This window comes from Salvelinus sp. IW2-2015, linkage group LG11 (genome assembly GCF_002910315.2).
Source record: "Salvelinus sp. IW2-2015 linkage group LG11, ASM291031v2, whole genome shotgun sequence".
NCBI classification, from domain to species: Eukaryota; Metazoa; Chordata; class Actinopteri; order Salmoniformes; family Salmonidae; genus Salvelinus; species Salvelinus sp. IW2-2015.
Genome location: NC_036851.1, coordinates 45,108,186 through 45,127,222, shown reverse-complemented (window position 1 = coordinate 45,127,222; position 19,037 = coordinate 45,108,186). Strand labels below are relative to the sequence as shown.

The 19,037-nt window shown below is 41.0% G+C and overlaps 1 protein-coding gene across 1 annotated transcript in view; it reads right to left on the bottom strand.

Moving 5' to 3' along the window:
- Positions 1-16,930, bottom strand: part of LOC111970464 (carbohydrate sulfotransferase 11) — a 34,901-nt gene extending 17,971 nt beyond the window's left edge. The window contains exon 1 of the mRNA XM_023997217.2: positions 16,483-16,930. Coding sequence (XP_023852985.1) covers positions 16,483-16,675 — 193 coding nt within the window. The 5' untranslated portion in view covers positions 16,676-16,930. The remainder of the gene's footprint in view (positions 1-16,482) is intronic.
- Between the last annotated feature and the right edge of the window lie 2,107 nt (positions 16,931-19,037).

The following is a 19,037-nucleotide window of genomic DNA, read 5'->3' as shown; positions in this document are numbered from 1 at the left end:
GATAGAAATTAGGTAAAACTGATTTAAGTTTCCCTGCATTAAAGTCTCCGGCCACTAGGAGCGCCGCCTATGGGTGAGCGGTTTCCTGTTTGCGGTTCCGCAAACATTCCGTGAAACATAAAATATTAGTTTTTGATGTCCCGTTGGTAGGATATACCACGTACCTCCTCGAATTTATTGTCCAATGATTGCACATTGACGAGTAATATTGACGATAACGGCAGCTTTCCCACTCGCCTTCTGCGGATCCTTACGAGGCACCCTGCTCTATGTCCTCTGTACCTGCGTCTCTTCCTCTTGCCAATAACGGGGATGTTGGCCTTGTCGGGTGTTAGCAGTATATCCCGTGTGTCCTGCTTGTTGAAGAAAACATCTTTCTCTACCTCGAGGTGTGTTATCGCTGTCCTGATATGCAAAAGCAATTTTTGCTGTAAGATATGGTGGCAGAAACATTATGTACAAAATAAGTTACAAATAACGTGAATAAAACCACATAATAGCACAATTGGTTGGGCGTCCGTAAAACTGCTGCCATTTCTTCCGGTGCCATTTTATCCTTAAAAGACAGAAAAACACCAACGTTGGAGGCGGCTTATGGTAGATAAATGAACATTCAATTAGCTGCCAACAGCTCGGTTGGACCTTCCTGCAATCAGCATGCCAATTGCACGCTCCCTCAAAACAAACTTGACGTATGTGGCATTGTGTTGTGTGACACAACTGCACATTTTAGAGTGGCCTTTTATTGTCCCCAGCACAAGCTTCTGGATATACCACACCTGTTAGGTGGATGGATTATCTTGGAAAAGGAGAAAAGCTCACTAACAGGGATGTAAACAAATAAGGTTTTTGTGCGAATGAAACATCTCTGAGATTTTTTATTTCAGCTCATGAAAAATGGGTCTTGTTGAAATGGACAGATTCCACCATTCTTCTGCGACTGGGCAAAACAGACTGATGTGTCACTAGCGCCACACACACACACACTGTACAAGATCAAACAGAGAACAACATCTCCAACTCATGCACCCTACATTACACACCAGTCTGGTGGAGAGATTTAGACTGAAGAGCCTGCTACTGATTGCACAAGGTCTTCCTACATACCCAACTGTCCTCTGACCCAACCATGGTAGATTGGTCTAAAATGAAACGTTATCACTAGTGCTTGATTCAACCAGTATTGCATGTGTAGTCTACTCACATCACACCCGAGATCCATCAGCACAAGAGGACATCAACATTCAGAAAATATGTTTATATAGTCATCCCATATGTTCCTATATGTTTATATAGTCATCCCATATGTTCCTATATGTTTATATAGTCATCCCATATGTTCACTATATGTTTATATAGTCATCCCATATGTTCCTATATGTTTATATAGTCATCCCATATGTTCCTATATGTTTATATAGTCATCCCATATGTTCCTATATGTTTGGCTCATTTGGCAAAAGCAAGACAGTTAATGTTTATGTTAAGTTTGAGGGGCATTGCAAACAGCGGAAGCACATACTGTAACCAGACCATGAAATCTAGCAGTACGAAGGACATATGGTGCGGTCTATATAAACCTTTTATAAACTGGGTGGTTCGAAGCCTGAGTGCTGATTGGCTGACAGCCGTGGTATATCAGACCATATACCACAGGTATGACAAAACATTTACTCTTTACTAATTTTACTCTTCTAATTATGTTGGTAACCAGTTTATAATAGCAATAAGGCACCTCGGGGGTTTGTGATATATGACCAATATACCTCGGCTAAGGGCTGTGTCCAGGCAATCCGCGTTGCGTCATGCATAAGAACAGCCCTTAGCCGTGGTATATTGGCCATATACCACACCTCCTCGGACCGTATTGCTTAAGCATAGGCTTCACAATTGAAAATTCCTAAATGATTCTTAGAAGCAGCAAAGTCAAATCATTCCCAGCTCGTTAGGCAGGTACACATGCTTTGTTGCTTTTAATATATTCTCACCTGCTTTAATGACCTGCACTGTTCCTGTCAATATGACTGGTACTAACTCAGTCCTGTTAAGACTTTAAAAGCAGTCAGTCTCAAGTTCAAAGGCAAAGAGTTTAAACTCTAGAGGAACGCTATACAGAGGCGCTTCTCAAACCTGCCATGTTTACTCTAGAGTAAAGCTATACGGAGGCACTTAAGCCCTGTTCACAGTGCAAGCCTTAATGCTCAAATCAGTTTAGTTTTTTAAATCACTTTTGGTATACTCACTGTCCAAACAGCAAGTTAGAAGTGACTAACGCTAGTTGCCATAGTAACCATGGGTGTGGCACAATGGGGTAGGCTGATTGGTGGTGGTGCTACTGTTTATGATCCCTCAAAAGTAATGTAGCAAGCTATGGTGACAACAATACCTGTCATGGATGCAGTGGTGTAAACTACTTAAGTAAAAATACTTGAAAGTACTACTTTAGTAGGCTTTTGGGGTATCTGTAAATAACTATTTATATTTGACAACTTTTACTTCACTACATTCCTAAAGGAAATGAAGTACTTTTGACTCCATAACATTTTCCTGACACAGAAAATACTTTGAATGATTAGCAGGACAGGAAATTGTCTAATTCACACTTATCAAGAGAACATCCACGGTCATCCCTACTGCCTCTGATCTGGCGGACTTACTAAACACACGTGCTTCATTTGTAAATTATGTCTGAGGATACCCCTTGCTATCGGCAGGTAGCCTGGTGGGTAGGAGCGTTGAGCCAGTAATCCCCAAGCTGACAAGGTAAAAGTCTGTCGTACTGCCCCTGAGCAAGGCAGTTAACCCACTGTTCCCCGGGCTCCGATGACGTGGATGTCAATTAAGGCAGCCCCCCACAAATCTCTGATTCAGAGGGGTTGGATTCAATGCGGAAAGAAACATTTCAGTTGAATGCATTCAGCTGTAAAACTAACTAGGTATCCCCCTTTCCCTATCTGTAAAAAAAGAAAAAAGAAAATGGATGCTGTCTGGTTTGCTTTATATAAAGAATTTGAAATGATTTAATACTTAAGTATATGTTAGCAATTAAATGTACTTTTGATACTTAAGTATATTTAAAACCAAATACCTTTACTCAAGTATTACAATTGGGTAATTTTTCCACCACTGCATGGATGCTTCCCAGTTGCTTTGAATGTTTAAAATCATATTGTAAGAACACTTTTAAACCCTCAAAGGATAAAAGCATCCTACTTTCAGAATGAGTCCTTTTTGGCTAGCCACAGCAGTCAGCTAGCTAGGTAGCTGTTTAGCTATCTAGCACATTCACTAATTTGTTCGTTAACTAAACAATTGACAAGGTAGTTAAATACCATATGTTCTTCTAAAACTGTCAACAGAGTAGCTAGCTAACCAATAAGATATGAGATATGCCAAATAAGTCTAAAAACCACTTGAGGGCAAATAAATCAGATTTGAGTCGCATGGCAAGGAATCAGATTTCTATTCATAGGTGGTTTGAAATGTGGCTTGAAATATCTGATTCCATGTGCTTTTTGGCTGTTCAGACTGCCAGAAAAAAAACGGATTAGAATTGGACGTGCATTTGAGTCACTGCCAATGTCAGCAGGGCTTTAGAGACCTATGATATGATGCAAAACTCATCATAGTGGCTATATTTCTGCCTCCTAGAACAGTAATCGCTCAGAGATGCACAAAAAGGATAAAGGAAAGATTCCCCCATTTTTAATTAAGTGGCATCTGTATGTGGACCCAACGCTAGCCTTGATTCCACGCTTGTGAGTATGGTACTGCGACACTAACCCGACGCAAATGACTATGCAATTTACCCGTATTAAGAGCAAACTTTATGAGCCTTGCTTTAACTTTCACATAAAAGTTATTGGAAGGCAGTTATTGCATGAGTCAGGGTATGATTTCATGGTGACTGTTGTGTTTATTCTGGAAAAATTACTTTCGGACAAGATAAACCCGCAAAGCCCCAAGGATTTCTCAAATGGACTTTTTACCTCAACAGTTCTGTAAACAACGCAACTTAATGTGCTATAGACGGATTAACCCAAAAGGCATACATTCAGAGAGAGGGAGGAAAGTGACACCTAACTGCTGTGTGGATTAAGTTAAACACACACAGACAGAAGAGGAAGGGCTGGGTGCATCAATAATTCATATAGATGTTTTATTGTCACATACACCGGATAGGTGCAGTGATATGTGTTGTTTTACAGGGTATGCCATAGTAGTACAGTGCCCCTGGAACAAATGAATATGTGAAATTAAATGTAGATAAAAAAGAGCTAAGGACAATGTTAGTCTTGTTAGCATTCATGCTATCACATCGAATTGCCCGGCTCTGATAGCAACCATAATCTTGCCCGAGCCCAATCCAATCAACCATTCGCATGCCATCACAATATTTACAACACAGTTGAACTCCAAGCTCTTTAAATACCCATCAGGTTAAGTATCATTATATCCAATTGGATGATGCTGCTGTGACATGAAAAAAGTCAATGACTTAAAACAGTTCTCTTTTCAATGGGAATTGAGTCATATTTTACAATGTAAAACTGTCACAATCAATTGAGCTATTTGCCTTCTGAAAACTGCAGACAATTACATTGGACTATCCCTGGTAAATGCTAAACATACTATAACAGTTAGTTCAAAACTGATTTTAGTTATTAGAGGGTAACATCCAGCAGACCAGGGTTTAAACCCACAAACCTTGCAGTTATGCACACACACCACCTTTTGGCAGAGGCCAAATTAAAGGTTACAATAGCACTGGCAATGATAGACTTTTGTTTGTAAAAAAATTACAAATATGGCTTGGCATATGGAAATGTTGTATAATGACCCTTTAACAGAAAATCTCCTTCCGGTGTAAAAAACATGGAAATTAAAAAATAGACATTTTTAAGTGAGAAGTAGGCATTGGTTTAATGCCAAAAACTAAAAGAAATTCACAAGCGCCACAATGCCTACTCCACCCATGCTCTACCAAGGTTTTCCAGCACACAGCTTTTACGTAATACAGTAGCTATGTTGGTCTAGTGTACTTCAAATAATGTGTATGCAGGTTGCTTAGGATTCAGATCTTCTCAAACAGCCTAATTCAGAGAAATAATGGACTTTACAGTGTCTTATTAAAATAATGTATATTCACTGAACAAAAATATAAACGCAACATGTAAAGTGTTGGTCCCATGTTTCATGAGCTAAAATAAAAGCTCACAGAAATGTTCCATACACAAAAAAAGCTTATTTATTTCAAATGTTGTGCACAAATTTGTTTACATCCCTGTTAGTCAGCATTTCTCCCTTGCCAAGATAATCCATCTACCTGACAGGTGTGGTATATCAAGAAGCTGATTAAACAGCATGATTATTACACAGGTGCACCTTGTGCTGGGGACAATAAAATTCAAATCTAAAATGTGCAGTTTTGTCACACAAAATAATGACACATATGTCTCAAGTTGAGGGAACATTTGAGGGAGCGTGCAATTGGCATGCTGACTGCAGGAATGCCCATCAGAGCTGTTGGCAGAGAATTTAATGTTCATTTCGCTACCCTAAACTGGCCTCACAACTGCACACGTGTAACAACGCCAGCCCAGGACCTCCACATCGGACAGATGATGAAACTGTGGGTTTGGACAACCGAAGAATTTCTGCACAAACTGTCAAAAACTGTCGACTGTCATCTGCGTGCTCGTCGTCCTCACCAGGGTCTTGAACTGACTGCAATTCGGTATCATAACTGACTTCAGTAGGCAAATGCTCACCTTCGATGGCCACTGGCACGCTGGAGAAGTGTGCTCTTCACGGATAAATCCCGGTTTCAACTGTACCGGGCAGTATGGCATCGTGTGGGCGAGTGGTTTGCTGATGTCAACGTTGTGAACAGAGTGCTTCATGGTGCCGGTGGGGTTATGGTATCGGCAGGCATAAGCTACGGACAACGAACACAATGGCAATTTATCAATGTCAATTTGAATGCATTGTTTAGTGTTACGTGACAGACACCGTGGTCTACAAGGCTGTTTAAGCCTCTTGTGGTAGTTCCACCATGTATAAATGTAACGTAATACTATTTGTAAGATCAATAGAGAGTATGGAGGGAAAATGTAGTGTGTGTGGCAAGGAAAATGGCAGACAGGCGATGTGTGTGTCTCTCCCTCTCCACACTCGTGTGAGACTTGGCAAGTCTGAGTGCCAAGCTGCATGTAAACAGTGAACCCACTGACACGCTCCATGCCACAGCAAGGCATGCATGAAATATATATACTGTAAACCCACTGTACCTGGGGATAACCTGAGCTATGCACCACCATGAGGGAGAGGGGAGAGTGTGAGAAGCAATAGATGGAACGATAGAAGTCTCTAGATTTGCCATCTGCATTCAACCCAACAGCTGCAAATTTGGCAAACTAGATCTGAATAACTGCATGCCAATTTTAACTTTCTCATTGTACAGATTGTACAAATGTTATTTGTGTAGAGAAACAACTATTTCCATGCAGAAGACCGTTTAAAGGTTACTTTCTCAACAGACATGGGTTAACTTGTTGGCTTTATTTGTTGGCTAATCACAAAAACATGTTGCCTCATTGTCAATGGAAGGGGCTTTGTCACTTCAGCCTGGCCCTTGCTCAGCATTTGCGAAAGTGTGGGGCATTTTGTGGTGAAGTGTTACTGTACATACATTTTTTATCGTGTTTTCTAAACACATTACCACTTCCTTATGGAAACTGCGGCTGTGAGTCCAGGCAGCAGACATTTTAAATATGACCACTCCCAAACCTTTATTTATTTTTTCTAATTAAAATGCCAGAAGTACAGGCAACGTCAGTACTATTTTTGAATGTACTGTCAGTCTAAATAACCTGGCAGAAAGTGACTTTAGCTACTGTACTCCAGGAATAAGCAGAGACGACATTGAACCAATAAGTGCTCTTAGTACCTTACCTTCCTGTTATTATCATTCAACAACCATTGAAAATTACACACAAAAAAATCTAATCACTGTTTGTAGCTATTCCTCTGATGCATCAGCTAATTACAGAGTAGGTACACATTAGAGCCTAGCACTTACAACTGTTCCTATGTCGTTTCATTGTCAAGCATTGCAATCTGAACTGCTGAAGATCTAATTCATGGACTATCACTCAGAATAAGATCATCTACTAGCTAAGTGAGAAAAATGTAAACAGTGAAAGCCAAGTAGACACCCGTCTACCCTACAAAGGGGTTTATAGCACTCCCCCTAAACCTATTTAATGCCATCTGTTAAGTGCTATTGGTTTCCTCTTGACTAGGCCCCATGCTGATTCCCTCTTTCCCTCTCTGGTACATTAGCAATGGCTTAGTAGATGCAGAATATAGAAAGGCCAATGTGCGTTACTCCTGTCCCTGCCATGAACACTGCTCTGTGTGGAAGTCCCTCGGGAAGCAGGGGCCCCCCTCCCCCTCCACAGGCTCTCCAGGTCTGCCAAAGAGAGTGCGCTTTAGTGAGAGACACACTGTGCTGTGTGGAGGCCGATCCCTGCTGTTGCCGCAATGTGTGTGAAGGGTGTTCGTGCGTATGCACGGGCGCGTGTGTGGTATCTGTTTAACAAGAGTGAGAGTCTTAAAACAGAGTGTTAGCAGATGTGGTACAGGTATCTTCTTGGTCTTGGTCCTAGAGACACATTGTGTGGATTACAGAACATGTGGGGGCTGTTTTCCTATAAGCAAATCCGCAGGGGTAAAAAGAGTAGCAAAGCTGCTAGGCAGGAAGAGGCCCAAAAAGCAAATCAGGCCATGGTGTTCCACAAGGAGGGTCTTCCAGGTGGTGATTGGGTGATCACCAAGGTTTAAGTCTTTAATTCATGGATTGATTGCTCGCAAGGCTGTCCTGGGAACACCTTGTGTGCTATGCCTGTCATGTGCTGATCAGGAGTCAAGTGTTTCGCCAAGTGAGGAGAACAAGGCTCTTAACTCTTAAAATGTATCTAAATGTAATCGAAAATATAATGTAATCCCCAAAAGTAATTATTCATCATGAGAGGTCTATAAACAATAACTAGTAATGCTACAAACTCCAAGAAAGGTTAAAATCTCAACTTTCTGGAATTTTTTTAAATAAATTGCTGCGAGTCACTTTTGAGGACACAAGCTCAAGTACATTCTTGAAGCACCTGTGAAGAGCTGCTGGCAAAACGCAAGAAAGTGCTGTTTGAATGAATGCTTACGAGCTTGCTGCTGCCTACCATCGCTCAGTCAGACTGATCTATCAAATATCAAATCATAGACTTAATTATAACATAATAACACACAGAAATACGAGCCTTTGGTCATTAATATGGTAGAATCCGGAAACTATCATTTCGAAAACAAAACGTTTATTATTATCGCATATACCCTGACTCTGCGTGCAATGAACGCAAGAGAAGTGACACAATTTCACCTGGTTAATATTGCCTGCTAACCTGYATTTCTTTTAGCTAAATATGCAYGTWMAKAAATATATACTTCTGTGTATTGATTTTAAGAAAGGCATTGATGTTTATGGTTAGGTACACGTTGGAGCAACGACYGTCCTTTTTCCYCGAATGCGCACCGCATCGATTATATGCAACGCAGGACACGCTAGATAAACTAGTAATATCATCAACCGTGTGTAGTTAACTAGTGATTATGATTGATTGATTGATTCTTTTTATAAGATAAGTTTAATGCTAGCTAGCAACTTACCTTGGCTTCTTACTGCATTCGCGTAACAGGCAATGAGAGGCAGGTGGTTAGAGCGGTGGACTAGTTAACTGTAAGGTTGCAAGATTGCATCCCTGAGCTGACAAGGTAAAAATCTGTGGTTCTGCCCCTGAACAAGGCAGTTAACCCACCGTTCCTAGGCCGTCATTGAAAATAAGAACGTGTTCTTAACTGACTTGCCTAGTTAAATAAAGGTGTAAAAAAAATATATATATATATATTTTTAAATATCGATTTCCGATTGTTATGAAAACTTGAAATCGGCCGTAATTAAATCGGCCATTCCGAGTGAAAAAGTGAAAATGTCAGTCAGAACCTGTACCAGAACAACGCAGGTCCCCAAAACAGGGGAATTTACATCTAATTAACGCACTCAGCAATTTCCCAGATCAAGGTTAAGTCAGCATGGGCAGATAAGGTGACCACAGATCTTGAAACATTTTTAACGTCAAAACTAACATTTGGGTGACAGTGCAAGACTGACCGTAGATCCAAAAAAAAGCTTACGAAGCACATACAAATTATGCAAGACAAAAATCTGGAGAGAATTCCGATTGGCATTCCCAGTAGTCCTCTGTGTGTGAGAAGATAATCAAATCCTACGTGGGGTTTGTGCCTTGGTGAGAGCAGCTGGAAGTAATGGAGGCCAATTATGAACCAAGCCTAGAGTGAGCGAAGAAATAAGTCTTCTGGAATCACAAAATAATCTAATCCTGGAGTGCTTGGTCATCATGAATATGCAGCTGGCAGGGGGAAAGAACAGTGGGGCTTAATCGAGCTGTCATCAATATTCCAAGATGGCTACAGATCTGACGGAAATCCCAGGCAGAACTGATTTCACCTGGGACACTGAGTGCCATCGAGATCTACTTAATGAGAGACAGTCAGTCGTTATCGCTTCTGGGACACTACATTCTAGACTGAAGTCAAACAATGCCAAACACTTCAAAAACTGGAACATATTTCAAGACTGTGCTCCTACTCTTCTGACAGGAAACAGAATGTACAGATTTGCCCCTAAGGGGATTTTTATTAGTCTGTGGTGCTGCAGTTGTTCTTGACACTCGTGTGTCGAGCAGGTACATCTTATATAACCGTAATGCCCTTGAGTCAAGCCCAGGCAAGGCATGTATGAGGTGGGGACCAGCTTCATTGTGTAAGATAGAACCCCCCCAAAAATCCCAGGAAAGCCACTACACAACACATTAATTGCACTATAACTGTGACAAATGGTGCCCACAAACTGTTCGGGCCTACATAAAGCTGTTCCAACAGCAGAGCTTTCTTTCCAGCACAATGGGATGAATCCTTACCACCGCTACACCTAGCTATTTGGCAGCGAAAAAGCCTTGTCTGGCAGAGCCTTGTCTGGCAGCGAAAAAGTTAATTCAGCCTCATTTACTGCTTTTGAAAAAAACATAGCTGACAGGGCTGACTTGCTTAAACAAATGTGGTTTCTACAGAAAATTGAAATGTACATAGTACATACTATGGCATAAGATGAGTGGATAAGAGGCAATCAGTAATTTCGATTAAGACATTAATGAGTGAGCTAAGATGGATGTAGTCAATATAACTATTTGTTCAGCACTTTTGTACTGTATAACAACAGAATTCAGAACATGGGCTGTTCTTACAGTATTATCCCTGTACACAAAGTCAGAACCGTACGATAAATAAAGGGGGCATATAAGCAGACAATGAAAGCTCTTACAATATTCAATGATTACATTTCTCTAAAACAGGTTATAAGCTACATGTGCACCACCAAGTCAGAACAGTAGGCTAAGTTATGAGGGGAAAGGGACAAAATTATTATGGTGAGACACATGGGCTACTAACAGCTTACTACACAACACATACCTATTACTTTCTTAGCAACAATATTACATAATTTATGCAGCAGCATACAATACATGTTTGGACTCCCCTTGTTGTGCTGTAATCACTTTAACAGGAAGGTGGAAGGAGGTCCATATTGTGGGCAAATTTTGTCATCAAACTTTGTCAAAGTCTGGCATTCTCTGGATTTACGGTGCTTTCAAGAGAACTGAAAACTCAGAAAAAAACAAAGTTGAATCATGACGTCAGTGATCTTCAGGTCAGAGCTCTAGAAAGAGGCCAGAGTTCACGACATGGAATTCCGAGTTGGATGACAATTCAAAACATATTTTCCAAGCCGGAGCTAGATTTTTTCCCCGAGTTCCCAGTTGTCTTGATCTCACTTGAAGTCTGAGAATTCCCAGTTGTTTTGAACGTGGCAGAAGTCATGCTGGTTTGACAGAATGGCCAATGTATTCAACCTCTTCTGGCCCATGGTGTTGCATGTGAATGTTTATCCTTTTTAAGTTTGGAAAAGAGACCCTTAAAATCAGACTTGGACCACACACCCTCTCTACTGAATAGCAGGCTAGTGATTGCTTTGCAACACTTGCAGTTAGCCACTGATTCCTTCCAAACCACTCGATTTCCAACTTGTTGTGTAATGTTTATGTCCAATGGCCGATGAAGACCGATACGTTTCATCGAGAATTTCTCTTCATATGACAAGGGTTGAAAAGGATTTGCCATAAGATTGTCGACTTGACTCATGATGATAACTGCTTGTCTAGCTTGCAAACTAAGATTTTGAAAGTATGATGTTGACATGATCAGTCCAATTAAAGCTACAGTAGATATATGATTTGACATCATTTTATCTGTGGCCAATGACCTTGAGCCTTCTTGGGATGTGCACTTCTAACGTAAATCTAAGGCAACACCCAAGGGTCTTGAATTTTCAAGCTATTCCCGTAGATTTTGTGGTGATGTTTGAGGACCCATGCCAAATCCTTTCAGTCTCCTGAGGGGGAATAGGTTTTGTTATGCCCTCTTCACGACTGTCTTGGTGTGCTTGGACCATGTTAGTTTGTTGGTGATGTGGATACCAAGGAACTTGAAGCTCTCAACCTGCTCCACTGCAGCCCCGATGAGAATGGGGGTGTGCTCGGTCCTCTTCTTCCTGTAGTCCACAATCATCTCCTTCGTCTTGATAACGTTGAGGGAGAGGTTGTTGTCCTGGTACCACACGGCCAGGTCTCTGACCTCCTCCCTATAAGCTGTCTCGTTGTTGTCGGTGATCTGGCCTACCACTGTTGTGTCATCTGCAAACTTAATGATGGTGTTGGAGTCATGCCTGGCCGTGCAGTCATGAGTGAACAGGAAGTACAGGAGGAAACTGAGCACGCACCCCTGAGGGGCCCCTGTGTTGAGGATCAGCGAGGCGGATGGGTTGCACCTGGGGGCGGCCCGTCAGGAAGTCCAGGATCCAGTTGCAGAGGGAGGTGTTTAGTCCCAGGGTCCTTAGCTTATTGATGAGCTTTGAGGGCACTATGGTGTTGAACGCTGAGCTGTAGTCAATGAATAGCATTCTCACATAGGTGTTTCTTTTGTCCAGGTGGGAAAGGGCAGTGTGGAGTGCAATAGAGATTGTATTATCTGTGGATCTGTTGGGGTGGCATGCAAATTGGAGTGGGTCTAGGATTTCTGGGATAATGGTGTTGATGTGAGCCATGACCAGCCTTTCAAAGCACTTCATGGCTACGGACGTGAGTGTTACGGGTCGGTAGTCATTTAGGCAGGTTACCTTGGAGTTCTTGGGCACAGGCACTATGGTGGTCTGCTTAAAACATGTTGGTATTACAGACTCTGACAGGGAGAGGTTGAAATTGTCAGTGAAGACACTTGCCAGTTGGTCAGCGCATGCTCGCAGTACACGTCCTGGTAATCCATCTGGCCCTGCGGCCTTGTGAATGTTGACCTGTTTAAAGGTCTGCGTGGAGCGTGATCACACAGTCGTCTGGAACAGCTGGTGCTCTCATGCATGTTTCAGTGTTATTTGCCTCGTAGCAATGATAGAAGTAGTTTAACTCGTCTGGTAGGCTCGTGTCACTGGGCAGCTCTCGGCTGTGCTTCCCTTTGTAGTCTGTAATAGTTTGCAAGCCCTGCCAAATCCGACGAGCGTCAGAGCCGGTGTATTCGATCTTAGTCCTGTATTGGCGCTTTGCCTGTTTGATGGTTCGTCGGAGTGCATAGCGGAATTTCTTATAAGCTTCCGGGTTAGAGTCCCGCTCCTTGAAAGCAGCAGCTCTAGCCTTTAGCTCAGTGCAGATGTTGCCTGTAATCCATGGCTTCTGGTTGGGGTATGCACGTACGGTCACTGTGGGGACAACGTCATCGATGCACTTATTGATGAAGCCAATGATTGATGTGGTGTACTCCTCAATGCCATCAAAGTCACTGGTGCTTCCTGTTTTGATTTTTACTTGTAAGTAGGAATCAGGAGGATGAAATTATGGTCAGATTTGCCAAATGGAGGGCAAGGGAGAGCTTTGTATGCGTCTCTGTGTGTGGAGTAAAGGTTGTCCAGATTTTTTTTCTCCCTCTGGTTGCACATTTAACATGCTGATAGAAATTTGGTAAAACGGATTTAGGTTTCCCTGCATTAAAGTCCCCGGCTACTAGTTGAAGTGTACCTATGACTAAAATTACAGGCCTCTCTCATCTTTTTAAGTGGGAGAACTTGCACAATTGGTGGCTGACTAAATACTTTTTTGCCCCACTGTATGTTGATAGTGTCGTCGTTCAGCCACGACTCCGTGAAGCACAAGATATTACAGTTTTGAATGTCCTGTTGGTAGTTTACTCTTGCGCGGAGGTAATTAATTTTATTCTCCAAAGATTGCACGTTTGCTAGTAGAATGGAAGGAAGTGGGGGTTTATTCGATCGCCTACAAATTCTCAGAAGGCAGCCCGCCCTCTGGCCCCTTTTTCTCTGCCTCCTATTCACGCAAATCACGGGGATCTGGGCTTGTTCCCGTGAAAGCAGTATATCGTTCGCGTAGGGCTCGTCAGACTCGTTAAAGGAAAAAAAGGATTCTGCCAGTCCGTGGTGAGTAATCACAGTCCTGATATCCAGAAGTTATTTTCGGTCATAAGAGACGGTAGCGGCAACATTTTAAAAATACGTTACAAACAACGCAAATAAACAAACAAAAAACACAATCGGTTGGGGACACGTAAAACGTCTGCCTTCTTCTCCGGCACCATTTTCACTAAGAAATGGGAAAAGTTCTTAAAAACAATGTTGTAACAAGCAGAGCAACAGGCAGAGGTGACCATTCTTTTCAAAAGTTTGATAAAAAGCCCAAAAATTTACTCTTTAAGGCTTACTTGGTCTCAGTATGGCTGGGCATGTCTGAATATGGCAATTGTATTGGCAAAGAAGGACCAAAGTGGGATAGGCCTCGCAGTAAAATAAATGCAGAAACAGCTGGAAACTCTCACCACATTATTCCACATAGCAGAGGAAACACTGAACCAATCAGACTAGTAATCAAAGTTTTCCTCCATTCTGGTCCACATCCCAAAGGGAAATGGAGACAGGTTTTGCCAGGAGGTAAAACATTAATGAAAGCTGTTGAGAGTGGGGTGGAGACGCAATACAACAATAACTAACACACACTGTAAACACACCATCTCTGTGGTTTACTCACTAACAGCAAGGCATTGGAAGATGTGTTTATATCTGTAGTGTGGTGTAGGCCAAGTCTGCAAAATGACAAACTTTCTCACTTAAGTCAAATTACTAAGTAAATGGGCATACAGTTGCTATTTAAAGTCTACACAAACTTTGCAGTCTTCACATTTTGCTGCCTTAAAATTTAATCTAAAAAAGGGATTACATTTGATTTTTTTCCCTATAGATCGACACAACCTACTTCACATTTTCAAAGTAAAATAAAAATTATAGAACATTTTCCAAATTACTAATAAATACAAAATGAGGATGCCTTGATTGAGTGTCTTTACACCCCAGAATAAACCCTTTAACTGGCACACCAAGAAAAAAAATATCTGACAAATATTTTTTCTGTAAAGTGTGTATTTAGCCTCAGTATAGGTCATAAATGAAGACTTTTTGTTTGCATGACTTAAACTTTGATAAATAATGCATGTCAAACATCTCAACCAGCCGGCTGAGTTGCCCAATTAGAGTAAACAAAATGTTGTATTGGAATTTGCATTAAATCATCTCAAATATGACACATTAATTTACAGTATGTCTGCTTCATGTAGGCCTAGTAAATGAGGACAGACTTCAAATAATAAAATGATACATTTCTGTCAAAATATAAATATTAGAAAGCATGTAAATGAATGTGTTTACATTTTATATGCTTAGAATACCAATAAAATGACATGTACTGAACGATATTGTGAAACATATTGAAGATAAGATAATGATATGGATTTGAAAGGTTTTTTGTATTTGCACAAACAAAATCTAAGTACAATATTTCTCCATTATCACTAGATTTGACTCAAAGCTGCAATATGTACGTTTTTGAGCGACCCGACCAAATTCACATATAAATATAATTTATAGATCTGTCATTCTCATTGAAAGCAAGTCTAAGACACTGTACATCTGTTCTATGTGCCTAATTTCTATGCTTCCTCTTCTTATGTTTAGTTTTTTAAGCCTTTTACTTCTGGTTTTATACACCAGCTTCAAGTTGCTGAAAAAACGATATTTTTGGTTATGGAAAATATATTTTACAGTGGTTTAGAAGGTACAATGATTCCCTACTCTATATTTACTTGTTTTGTCACAAACTAAAATTAGGCGAACTTAGAATTTTTGCAACCAGGAAATGGTGGAGCAATTTCTGCATAGTGCACCTTTAATAGCATTCATTTAACGGGCAACTCAACCACCCAGGAGAGCATATTTTTCAAAAGTTCCTTAATTGTAAAACAACATTAAGTAATTTAATCAATCTTAAATTATGTAATTTAATTTAATCAATCTTAAACATTTTACAACGTATTTTCCCATTTTATACACAATTAGTACAAAAAACATGTGGTAAATTAGGTTAAGTTTTTCTCATGTTCACTTACTGGTTTTGAACGATCTTTGAATGTGGGAGTCCAATAATGAAAACCACATGATCATTTTACCAAATGGCATTATTTTTTATTTTACCTTTATTTAACTAGGAAAGTCTGTTAAGAACAAATTCTTATTTTCAATCACGGCCTAGGAACAGTGGGTTAACTGCCTTGTTCAGGGGGAGAATGACAGATTTTTACCTTGTCAGCTCGGGGATTCGATCTTGCAACCTTTCGGTTACTAATCCAACGCTAGTTCCACTAGGCTACCTAATATATATATATATATAATAATGTATAATGTAATTAAAAAATGTAAAAAGAGCTGCCTGCTAAATACTTGGTGGCAGCACCTTTGGCAGCCATTACAGACAGCTGTGAATCATTTTGAATACGATTCTACCAACCTTTACTCTCGTAGGGCAACATTTGTTTTAGTAAACATTGCTCAAGCTCAGTACATTTGTTTGGGAATCATTCATGAACAGCAATATTCAAACATTCTCTTCAGTAGTTTTTTAAGCAGATTGAAGTCAGGGCTGAGACTGGACCATTCAGGAACACTATGAGAATACTGTTGGCAGGAATGAATTGCTGTTGGCAAATATTGAGTGCCTATTACTGTACAATTAGGATACTTATTAATATGAAGAAGAAAAAAAATCCCAATGTAGGGCATGCCATTTGAGAGCTTTAAATATACATAGTGTATGTTCCAAAGGTACTCTGTATGCACAACACATGGTGAAACTATGAACCCATATTAACGTCGACATATAAAACGCTCGTGCAGGGTTTTCGACTCACCTGGTTTCAAGTTGCTCTGAAAATAGAGTATAACCATTATAAAACACCCCAAGCACATCGCAAGAACCATCCGATTAACTTTGGGTTTTCTCATCCTGAATCTTAAGGAACGACAAATCCGACCCAAATCCGTTTGTAATTCATGCGAAAAAATGACCGTCCCACGCTCAAGTAATGTTAGGGATTTGGACATTTGAGAACATTGCCCGGGTACATATAGAACAGCCTCTTCTTCAAGTAAAATTGCTGGTTGTTACTTGTGCAATTCGTCATTTTGATGTACATCCACGCATGTTCTGCGCCGTTGAAAAGTTGCAACAAAAGAAGCGACACTTTACGGTATGTGAAGCCAGCAAATAATTAGTTGCAGACACAACTGGCCAGGGGAAAAACATACATGTATTTTATGATGAAGGGTTTTATATGCCCGTTGAAGCTTCTTTCCAAACGTTTGCTTTTTTTGTTAACTCTTTACTTTCCAGAAACATGGCTGGCACGTGGCATGGGTGAATCATATGTTATACTGAACAAAAATATAGCAACATGAGCAGAAATAAAAACTCCAGACAGAGGAGTGTCTCTGTCTGTAATAAAGCCATTTTGTGGGGAAAAATTAATTCTGATTGGCTGGACCCCTGCCCAGTCATGTGAAATCCATAGATTAGGGCCTAATGCGTTTATTTAAATTGACTGATTTCCTTAACTCAGTAAAATCTTTGAAATTGTTACATGTTGCGTTTATATTTTTGTTCAATATACTTACACCCACAAAAGTTTAGTTGGTGAAATTGGGAAAGAAATATGATGCATATTCAGTGAACCAATGCAAATTAATTCCTAGTATAAAATGAATGACTACAGTGATATTTGAATAGGCCTGGGTTTATTTTTTCTGCAGCTAGATGTTAATGATCTAGCACCTATTTCACGCAAGCTACATAAGCAAGTAGGGTAATTACAGTGTAGACATTGTTACATATACCCAGGTAACAATCAGTTCTGGGCAATACACCACCGTTCACTACTACAGTGATATTTCAAATAACATTTTATGTCACATGCGCCGAATACAACACGTAAGGTGTTGTAAGGTGTGTAACCTTACAGTGAAATGCTTACTTACAAGCCAAGAAAGTATTTACTAAATAAACTGAAGTAAAAAAAATTAAATAACAAATAATTATAGAGCAACAATAAAATAACAGTAACGAGGCTATATACAGGGGGTACCGGTACAGAGTCAATGTGCGGGGGCACCGGTTAGTCGAGGTAATATACATACGTAGTAGAGGTAAGAGTGACTATGCATAGATAATAATCAGAGAGTAGCAGCAGCAGGGGGGGAGGTCAATGCAAATAGTTCAGGTAGCCATTTGATTAGCTGTTCAGGAATCTTATGGCTTGGGGGTAGAATCTGTTAAGAAGCCTTTTGGACCTAGACTTGGCGCTCCGGTACCGCTTGCCGTGCAGTAGCAGAGAGAACAGTCTATGACTAGGGTGGCTGGAGTCTTTGGCATTTTTAGGGCTTTCCTCTTCTACCACTGGTATAGAGGTCCTGGCACCAGTGATGTAATGGGCCGTACGCACTAACCTCTGTAGTGCCTTGCGGTCGGAGGCTGAGCAGTTGCCATACCAGGCGGGGATGCAACCAGTCAGGATGCTCTCAATGGTTCAGCTGTAGAACCTTTTGAAGATCTGAGGACCCATGCCAAATCTTTTCAGTCTCCTGAGGGGGAATAGGTTTTGTCGTGCCATCTTCACGACTGTCTTGGTGTGTTTGGACCATGATAGTTTGTTGGTGATGTGGACACCAAGAAACTTAAAGTTCTCAACCTGCTCCACTACAGCCCCGTCAATGAGAATGAGGCCGTGCTCGGCCCTCCTTTTCCTGTGGTCCACAATCATCTCCTTTGTCTTGATCACGTTGAGGGAGAGGTTGTTATCCTGGCACCACCCGGCCAGGTCTCTGACCTCCTCCCTATAGGCTGTCTCATCGTTGTCGGTGATCAGGCCTACCACTGTTGTGTCATCTTCAAACTTAATGACGGTGTTGGAGTCATGCTTGGCCATGCAGTGAACAGGGAGTACAGGATGGGACTGAGCACGCACACCTGAGGGGCCCCCGTTTGGAGGATCAGCGTGGCAGATGTGTTGTTACCTACCCTTACCACCTGGGGGCGGCCTGTCAGGAAGTCCAGGATCCAGTTGCAGAGGAAGGTGTTTAGTCCCAGGGTCCTTAGCTTAGTGATGAGCTTTGAGGGCACTATGGTGTTGAACCGTGAGCTGTAGTCAATGAATAGCCTTCTTTTGTCCAGGTAGGGAAAGGGACAGTGTGGAGTGCAATAGAGATTGTGTCATCTGTGGATCTGTTGGGGCGGTATGCAAATTGGAGTGGGTCTAGGGTTTCTGTTATAATGGTCTTGATCTGAGCCATGACCAGCCTTTCAATATGTATAGGCCTTTTAGAAATGAATCAGTGTTTGGCATGGGTTTATTTTTCTGCAGCTATCTCTAGTGGCTGACTAAACATCAGTAATAAAGGAAGATAATGATGT